This window comes from Glycine soja, chromosome 6 (assembly GCF_004193775.1).
Source record: "Glycine soja cultivar W05 chromosome 6, ASM419377v2, whole genome shotgun sequence".
In the NCBI taxonomy this organism is placed as follows: domain Eukaryota; kingdom Viridiplantae; phylum Streptophyta; class Magnoliopsida; order Fabales; family Fabaceae; genus Glycine; species Glycine soja.
Window position 1 is genome coordinate 46,666,227 of NC_041007.1, and position 10,141 is coordinate 46,676,367.

General features: G+C 31.4%; 1 protein-coding gene across 1 annotated transcript; it reads left to right on the plus strand.

Moving 5' to 3' along the window:
* The first annotated feature begins 4,367 nt into the window (after positions 1–4,367).
* On the plus strand, positions 4,368–8,329 carry LOC114417293 (isocitrate lyase 1). The gene is made up of 3 exons (XM_028382441.1): positions 4,368–4,742; positions 5,726–7,331; positions 7,887–8,329. The coding sequence occupies exons 1-3, from the start codon at positions 4,713–4,715 to the stop codon at positions 7,979–7,981; spliced, it is 1,731 nt and encodes a 576-aa protein (XP_028238242.1). The 5' UTR covers positions 4,368–4,712; the 3' UTR covers positions 7,982–8,329.
* Positions 8,330–10,141: the final 1,812 nt, after the last annotated feature.

Consider the following 10,141-nt stretch of genomic DNA (forward strand, 5'->3'; position numbering starts at 1 on the left):
AAATATCAAAGACTCAAATGGGATTTAATTACTTATTACTTATATTTTAAATATTTGACATTTAAATAATTTTATATTGCAGGTAGATAGGTATCTTATTATTTGTTTATGACTTGTTAATAGTTCGTTAAAAAACTTCATTTACTTTACTTATGATTTCAAATATCTATAGAAGTATCTAAATATGATTCATATCGAAACTTTTCTTACAAGAAATTCATAGCAAGTTTTACCCAAAAATATATACCAATATGGTTGTTGTTTTTTCCTCCAAAACTAAACTCCCACTCACACACCTAAATAACTGAATGAGATATTGAATCTGTTTTGGTTCGAATTGAAGGAGGGCCAAAGGTCCAAAAGAGCCATTGAATTTGTTCAATAGAGTAGCACCTTATCATGCCTTTACGTGGAATAATGGCTCAATAGAATGGGACCATTTTAGTATGAGAAAATAAGTTATCTAGTAATCCTGTAAAATAGTTTATCATCGTCTAATAAATAAATGTATAATAAATTTATTAATTTTAAAATAATTATCTTAAAAATTATCATACTAACGATAATTAATTGATAATATAAAATCATTATACAACAATAAATTATTATACATATAAAGTAGTCAAAACAATTGAAACCTATCAATAACTCAATTCGGCCCACCACTGATTTATGTTGTAAAAAAATCAAATATGAAATTGGTTAAAAAATTGAATTCGACTCACCTACAACTTAATCTACCTAGATTAAATCTGTGGTATCAATGATCCACCTAACTCACCTAAAAATTAGAAAAATAACATAATCCGTTTAGACTATTAACTAAACATGAAATGCTTTTGTCATTTTTCTAAATTTTATTATTATATTTATATGATTACCAATTTATCATAAATATTTGGCTTGCATTTTCCTGGCAAGATATTTTTTAGCATGTTGATAAGTCTTGTTTGCAAGTGTTCCAGGTTACTGTGTAGGATAAACTTTACATTATCATCATTTGATCATCATTAAACTCTTTTAATATTTTTTAAAGATATTTTTAAAAAATAAAATACTAAATTGGAAAAGTTTTAAGTTAACCATGTATATGTCTGATGTGTACACTTGCACCGTTGCACGGCACCGATCTATTTTATCTTTATAAGACGCCACGTGCATAATCACCCCATCCCCTTAAAAAAGAGATATTAAAATTTATTTGTTTTTTTAGGAAATTAATAATTATTCGTTTTTTTATATAAAAAAAACAGTATCATGAATCATTCATCCCAAACATATATGTCGTGGGGATAAATAGGCAAGTAGTGAATAAAAAAGGTTATCATGGCATTAGGATAATTATAGGAAGATAGATATATCTTTCACTTTCAGAGGAATAAGAGTCGTAATTCAAACTCACAAGAAACCTTAGAAACAAATTACCTTCTCGAAATGATAAAACCTCATCCATTGAACATCATTTCCCTATCATCGATATTTAGGACCACCCAATTATATAGTCTTCCATTCTCTTCTCACTTGATTTGTTTAGTGAGTAAGCATATTATCATCAAATGTTGCTTGTCCCAAGAAGAAAAAGAATAACTGATCATATTTATCATCCACTAGTTCCATTCAACAACAATAATAGTCCCATACTTTTTTGGCACTTTTACATTCAGCAAACTAAAGTCCAAAATCAAGACTCTTAGGAACGATTTCACAGACTCAAATAGATTCTGGCCAATCCAATTAAGAAGTTCAGTGAACATAATACAACCTCCACCAGCTCCAACCTCTCTTCATGACACATATCCATCTCTTATGTGTCTTATACCTGATAGGCTAGCTGCCTCTCTTTCGTTCTGTTATAATTGTCCATTAGATGAGAAGAATCATATTTCATCTAACCAAATTACCAATAGCACGATTCTTAAGTATTGGACAAAACAAAATATACAATATGTAGACGTATAAGTAACAAAATACCATAACAGCTGGTAAAAGAAACAAGATAGAATTTGAGTTTTGTTAACTTAACCTCAAGAACCATCTCAACTATCTCAGATAGATGGAGTTATTTCATACTAATATATATTATTTTGATCTTATGATAAGATTCTTATCATTATACTCTTCTTAGTAGACATTTCAAACATAAAATTTACTAGACTAGACACTTTTGGATAACCAAGTTCATGGGACTCGATAGATATAATAAAAAATAATAGAAGAAATTCTAATACTATCTTAAAATTAAAATTTAAATTGAAGTCTAAATAAAATTTAAAAGTTAATTCATGGAGTCATGATTATTCACTTCACTTATTATAAACATTATTTTGATTGTATCATTAGTTAATTTTAAATTCCCATCATTTCATTTTTTTTTCTTTCCCCCTTTGAATAGTCTCATTTTACACCAATCACTTCAATTTGATCAAAATTTGACATTAATTTAACCTTATAGTCATAAAAGTGAAATTTATTATGTTTTTCCATCAAAGGTTCTATTAACAATATTATTATTGTTAGTATTCTCAAGGTTGATTTTGATATCATTTTTTTATAACTAATAATTAATTGGCTAATTTATAATTTTGGTCCCTCCTATAATTCATTTATGCCATTTTGGTCCTCTAGTTTTTATTTTCACAATTTTGGTCTTTTGCTTTAAAAAATTTATAATTTTGATACAATTTTTTATTCTGCATATATTTATTTCTTTTATTTTCTTATATTTTAATTAATTGAATAATTTTTTATAATATATTAAGTGAATATGTTAGGTTTAAGGTTCAATTAAAAAAAAACATATGCAAAATTAAAGATTGAACAAAAAATTCAGATTTGTAAAACTTTGACTAAAATCACAAAAAAAAAATAAATATGGGGATCAAAATTGTGGATTAAGAATTTTAGGAGAACAAAATTGTAATTTAGTTTAATTAATTTAATATTAAATTTTTAAAGATTAAACGATGCCGTTGGTATTTTCAGAAAAGTAAATTGGATATTTACGCACACATGTAATGTAGTAACTAATTGTCCTGCACCTTCCCTCACTGAGATTTCTATACAAAAATATATCATTCATTTTAGTGTAGATTAAACATAAAACATTGACATTTGTTCTTCTCGGTTACATATCAATGTGGTTAATTAAATTGCGTGAAACCAAAAGAAAAATGGATTTTATTTTTATTTACTGCTACAGTAAAGGGTTCAGAAAGACTTGAATATAATAAACATTAGGAACAGAGCTACAACTTGTTGGTTACTAGGAAGTCTTATCTTGTGCCACCTTGTAACGATAATCTCATATAACTGCATCCAGTAGTTTAATTTCTTCTTGTTGATTTTCATCACGGTACTGTGACTGAAGCAACCTTGCGTAGAAGCCAATACCAGGTTAAAGTTGCACGAAATCTATGTCCTTTATTGTCTTTACATATATAGTTTCTTTTAAGTCAACCTGAGGTGTTGACCAGACCAGAGCATACGTGTTACAGACTTCTCTTGTATCCAAACACTGAGGTGTTGACAAGTATTAATGATATTGATTAAAAGAATTTAATACATTTTATTATATGTGTTGAATTAATTTAAAAAATATATCAAATATTCATTGCTGTCATTTTTTGACATATTTACTGCACTTAATGATGTGATATTTTTTTTATTATGATATTGATATCAAATAATTTAAATCCTGAATCATTTGATTAAAATATATAAATCCTTATCACTTATATCAATTATTATTATTAATTAATGCTGTAATATAAAATATAAATTCCTTGGATGTATTGATATTGATATATCCTATATCCTAGTTGGAGTATATCTATTAGGATAAAATTGTAAGGTATCAAACTTTTCAAACTTTTTAACTTTTAAACCTTTCACATGTACAACGATTTGCTAGTAATTAAAAAACACAAATTTTATACTCTTTCAAGTAATTTTTCATTTTGCTTAAAAAAAGTAATTTTTCATTCAAAACTGGTTTTAATCAAAATTCTTTAAACAGCATTGATATACTAAAATTGCTTCACTTTAGATTTATTTTACAAAATTAAATTCATAATTACTCACCTAAACGCATGTCGAGTCATTGTGAATAAGAAGAAATGAGAAATGAGAGGTTTTCCAGTTTCCAATTAGCCAAAAGTAGAAGAAATGAGAAAAATGTATTCACCTTTTGCTTAACTCAACAAATTCAAAACACACACTAAATCATATATAGTTACCATAATACTTTAAAGAAACATATTTTTTGAATATCAAAGTAAGGCAATTGGCTTCTTAATTTGACTTTGACATTTGTATGAATTTTTCGGGGTTCCAAGATAATGTGAATGCATTTCAAAACAGACTCAGTTACTTCTGCAGCATTTTGATTGACAACATACTAAAATGAAAAATGACAAAAAGGAAGGTTAGCAAAGTGCCACCACCATACGTGCCTGCAAATGCAGCTTTCAAGTGCCATGTTTCCCTATTTTCCCGAGGAAAACAATTACAGACATTAAATGAGATCAGATAAAATTTCCTAGGTTTTGTTTGTTTCTCCTATTCACAGTGACATCTAATTTACCATTTTTACAAGGGCATGATCTAGATGAATGTGACCCCGTAGTTATATATATTGAGAAACTTGAAGGAGCTTCTCAAACTTGTTCAAGTTATATAACATTTATACAAAAAAAAAAAAAAGAGTTCTGGCCATGGCTGCATCATTATTTATGCCTTCATCCGTAAGCTCAATAATATACCCTTTATTTTGCTTTTTGCTTTCTTCTCAGTTTATTGGCTTTCCTCATTTCTTGAATTTCACATGTGTGCAATAGCTAGTTTGATGCAAATTAATTGAATTATTCTTTGATTGTTAATGCCAAGTTCAGCATGATTGTTGTTCATATGAAAAACTTATTTTGAATTTGAATTTTTGGTGAAAATTTATACGATGCAATATGTTTTGTTAGTTGAATGGCTAGCTACAGCTTCAGGAAATTTTCATGTTATTACATTGTTCTGAGGCAGGAAACAAAAAAGGATCCCCTGTGGGTCTTTTACATTTATTTTTCTCTTTTTCTTATATATGTATGAACCTTGGGCAAACCAGCATCCTAAATTGCCATCAATCTTATTAGGCTGAAAAAGGATTTGTGTCATGTTTTGTAATGGTTTTTCACTAATTAGTGGAATCAGCTAGCTAGAATCTGAAGCACACTTTGATTCATCATTGTTTTCTTTTAGTTTCTCCCTAGCCAGAGATGGAAAAAATTATTAAAGTTCAACCCCTTTTTTTAAACGAGAATGCGGTAGTTCTGTCTAATTGATAATATTGGTAGTTATTGGATTATTATTACACAAATATCAGTGCTTGAAGAATACAAAATTATTGTACTATACTATGCAAACCTCTTCTGTTTGGGTTTTCTATATCATAATTTTTGTTTTCCTCTTTTGTCAAGCAATTGCAGAATATAAATTGTACATATAGCTTGTTTGATTTTTGAAGAAAAATATTACTGAGTTCTGATTTTGCAATTATGGACAAGAAGAAGAAAAGTGTTAGGATTGATTGATTTCCCATTCTGTGACTTGTGACTTCAAGAGACTAAAATAGTCCTAAGAACCATACACATAAAAACATATCATGCATGCTATGTTATGTATATGGAAAGGTTAAGATCATGGTTTGGTGAATGCTAATGCAAATTATGTATATGAACAGATAGTGGAGGAAGAAGCGAGGTTCGAAGCCGAAGTGGCGGAGGTGCAAGCATGGTGGAACTCTGAGAGGTTCAGGCTAACAAAAAGGCCATACACAGCAAGAGATGTAGTGTCCCTCCGAGGCAACCTCAGACAAACCTATGCCTCGAACGAGATGGCGAAAAAGCTATGGCGCCTCCTGAAGAACCACCAAGCTAATGGAACAGCCTCGAGGACTTTTGGTGCACTTGATCCTGTTCAGGTCACCCAAATGGCCAAGCACTTGGATACAATCTATGTCTCAGGGTGGCAGTGTTCAGCCACACACACCACGAGCAACGAGCCCGGTCCTGACCTTGCTGATTACCCTTATGACACTGTCCCAAACAAGGTTGAGCACCTCTTCTTTGCTCAGCAGTACCATGACAGGAAGCAAAAAGAGGAGAGGATGAGAATGAGCAGGGAAGAGAGGGCAAGGACACCTTATGTTGATTACTTGAGGCCAATCATAGCTGATGGTGACACTGGCTTTGGTGGCACCACAGCAACTGTCAAGCTATGCAAGCTCTTTGTTGAGAGAGGTGCTGCTGGAATCCACATTGAGGACCAGTCTTCAGTGACCAAAAAATGTGGTCACATGGCTGGGAAAGTGCTTGTTGCCATCAGTGAACACATCAACAGGCTTGTGGCTGCAAGGCTTCAGTTTGATGTCATGGGGGTGGAAACTGTTCTGGTGGCAAGAACAGATGCAGAAGCTGCTAATTTGATTCAATCAAACATTGACACAAGGGACCATCAATTTATCTTGGGAGTGACCAACCCCAACCTTAAGGGGAAGAGCTTAGCAACTCTTATGCAACAAGGCATGGCTGCTGGAAAAAATGGAGCTGAGCTTCAGGCTTTGGAGGATGAGTGGCTCTCAAAGGCACAGTTGAAGACTCTCTCAGAAGCAGTTGTGGAGGCAATTGAGAGGCAGAACAACATTGGAGAGGAAGAAAAAAGAAGGAAGCTAAATGAGTGGATGCACCATTCAAGCTATGAAAGGTGCCTTTCTAATGAGGAAGGTAGGGAAATTGCTGAAAAGTTAGGAGTGAGAAACCTCTTTTGGGATTGGGACTTGCCTAGGACTAGAGAAGGTTTTTATAGGTTCAAAGGTTCTGTGACTGCATCAGTTGTTAGAGGTTGTGCTTTTTCTCCACATGCTGATGTTATATGGATGGAGACTGCAAGCCCAAATGTGGTTGAGTGCACAGAGTTTTCCGAGGGGGTTAGGTCAAAGCACCCTCAGATGATGCTTGGATACAACCTCTCTCCATCTTTCAACTGGGATGCTTCTGGAATGAGTGATGAACAAATGAAGGATTTCATTCCAAAGATTGCAAAGTTGGGGTATGTGTGGCAGTTCATCACTGTGGGAGGTCTTCATTCTAATGCACTCATAACTTCAACATTTGCAAGGGATTTTGCCAATAGGGGAATGCTGGCTTATGTGGAGAGGATTCAGAGAGAGGAGAGGAACAATGGGGTTGACACACTAGCTCACCAAAAATGGGCTGGTGCTAACTACTATGATAGGTACCTCAAGACTGTCCAGGGAGGTGTGGCTTCAACTGCTGCAATGGGAAAAGGCAAGTCATATATATTTACACACTTGGTCACTAACAATAATGTACCATGCTTTAATTTCTTGATGCAAACCATGGTTTTAAAATGCGGTTACAGTAAGCTAGAAAACCTTTACATTGCGGGTAATTGTAAAAAAATGCGGTTGATGCAGTAAGCTAGAAAACCACTACATTGCGGGTAATTGTGAAAAAAATGTGGTTGATGCAACCACAACTGCGGTGGTGATATGATTGTGGAGTGTCAAAATACCTTGACGTTGCAGTCACAATTACAGTTGCAGACCACAATTTAAAACCATGATTCAAACTTTAGGAGAGAGATTAAAAGTTTTGATGATTGTTTTATGAATTTAATTGGAATGCATTGATAGTGTTAAGATGTTTTACACCATCATTCATTCATGGATTGTTATGAATGATAAGATCGTTGACTTTTTAACAATTTTTTTGAAAATTATATCTAGAATAATGATTTTTAGTTAGTTGACAGAGTAAGAAATTTTATACCAACAGAGTGTAAAAATTGAACTTTTTTTTTCTTTCAATGTTGTTTTGTAGGAGTAACTGAAGAGCAGTTTAAAGAATCATGGACTAGATCAGGAGCTGTAAACATTGATAGAGGCAGTATTGTGGTTGCTAAGGCCAGAATGTGAAAGTGCTACTTCTGCCGAACTATGCTGCATGCTGAGAGTGGAACTTAATGGAAAATTCACCAATTTCTGTGTTGGATTGGAATAAATGTCCTCAATAATATAAACAGGCCATTGAATCATTCTGCTATTTTTTCCTGCATAATTTGTTACATTTCTTACTAGTTCAGACTCTTTAGCCATGTGGGCAAGGAGAACAAGGAAAACTTGTTTCTGTGTTTTGTAATTTGTTTTACTCCTACTGTTAAACATATTTTACTTATAGTGTGTATTTGGACATGCAATTGTGGACAAGGAGCACGAAATCTTGTTTTACTGTTTTGTAATTTGGTTTACTCCTACCGTTAAACATATTTTACTTGGTGTGTGTTTGGACACACGTTTATATCATAGAAAACCACATGAAATTTGTAGAAAACGTAAAAGTTACAACTAATAGCTTTTGAACTGACGTAGAAACCCATGTTATTAGTGCACTTCTTTTCATATGTTCCGTACCTCTTGATTGGAATACAAAATTGTATTTCTAAAACACTTTAGTATAGCTTTTGTACTATAAAATGAGATAAAAAGAGAACAAAGAAATATGTAGAATAAAAATAGTTGGGGTAATGGAGAGAAATAGAATCTCTTTCTCTCTCTCTCTCTCTCTCTATATATATATATATATATATATTTACTGATTTATACCTACCTAAAGATATAACTAAAATTAATCTTAAAATACATCTTGAAATAACTTATTAATGTACTCCTACTAAAAAAATAAGTGAAATTTGCAGACAGTTTTCTGTCATTTGTGTATTAATACATCTTAAGGTAGGGCGATCTCATTCTACTTTAAAGGTGCCCCTGTTGTGCATAGGATGGCTCAAGTTGAAAACATCAACATTTTTGTTAGAATTTATAACTTTTATCAATATTATATGAATTTTTATACCATAGGCGTCGTGCTTTATAGATTTTTCAAATCAACTGTATTGTCGTACCGTATGTAATTCTCTCTGTTTGGACCGCAACATCGATTTTTTGTCGTGCTTTTATGGGTTAACAAAAACTTCTAGAACTTGCAAGCGGGCTTATCACAGGATTTCTTAAGGTACACTAACTTATCTTTTTTTAGAAAAAATATGTTAGCAAAACAAGTGGATGTCACATATATCTTGAAAGCTAGGCATAATTTCTTTAAATGTAAATTTGCACACAAAATCAATCTCTCTGCATTTTTCAAAACTATAAAAGAAATTTTATTTTTATTTTCATCAAAGATATTCTCAACCAATAGTCGAAAATTATTCTATAAATATCATCTAAGTAAAATTTATCTCTTCAAACAAAATTTTTTCCATGCACATGAACAGAAGTTGAACTCGAACAACATGTTTAACTAAAAATCTGACTATCTACTAACTGAAACTTGGTAAAGAAATGCCTATGATATTATGCTATAAGAGAGGTCATTGTTTTTGTTCTCTTTCTTTCAATTTCAATCAACTTTCAACGCCAAACATTTTTACACTTATTATAAATATCAATACATCATTCCCAACGCAAGTCAACTCCCCCGAGACCTCTAGATAAGTTTTCAGACTCCTCAAAGATCAAAATTCATCAGTAAATAACCTATTACTATTCTCGTTTTATGTGGAAAAATTGAATAATGAATATTGATTGATAATGTGACGCTACTTAATGAAATGAAATTCAGGTTTTAATTGATGCACCATTTTTAATTTAACTGTAGTTTCCGCAGTTTTTGTTTCCTTTTTCTTTTGTTGAAAATAATATAGTTATTTATGCATGTAGATTTCTTTAGCAAATAACATTTATTTTCTTGATAGATACTTTTTTTTTACCCATGACTCTTGATAGATACTTAAATTACATAACTCTACTTTTTTATATTTAAAAATGTACTGTCTGCAAACATTAATATATGTGATTTCACCAAGGAATTTTAGTTTGATTTATTCATCTGAATGAATTGTTTTAAATCCTCTTATATTTATTTTTTATTCTTAATGATATATATATATATGGTTGTGCCAACATATTCTCATGTTAAAACATTTTAACAACTCACATCAAATTATTTGGACAAAAAATATAATTACTTTTTTTTATAATAAATTTATTTTGAAATAATATGATAATTTAATGTTT

Coding starts and splice junctions, on each gene's coding strand:
- LOC114417293 (XM_028382441.1), top strand. CDS start 4,713: ATGGCTGCATCATTATTTATGCCTTCATCC. Junction 4,743..5,725: donor CATTATTTATGCCTTCATCC/GTAAGCTCAATA, acceptor GTATATGAACAG/ATAGTGGAGGAAGAAGCGAG. Junction 7,332..7,886: donor AACTGCTGCAATGGGAAAAG/GCAAGTCATATA, acceptor GTTGTTTTGTAG/GAGTAACTGAAGAGCAGTTT.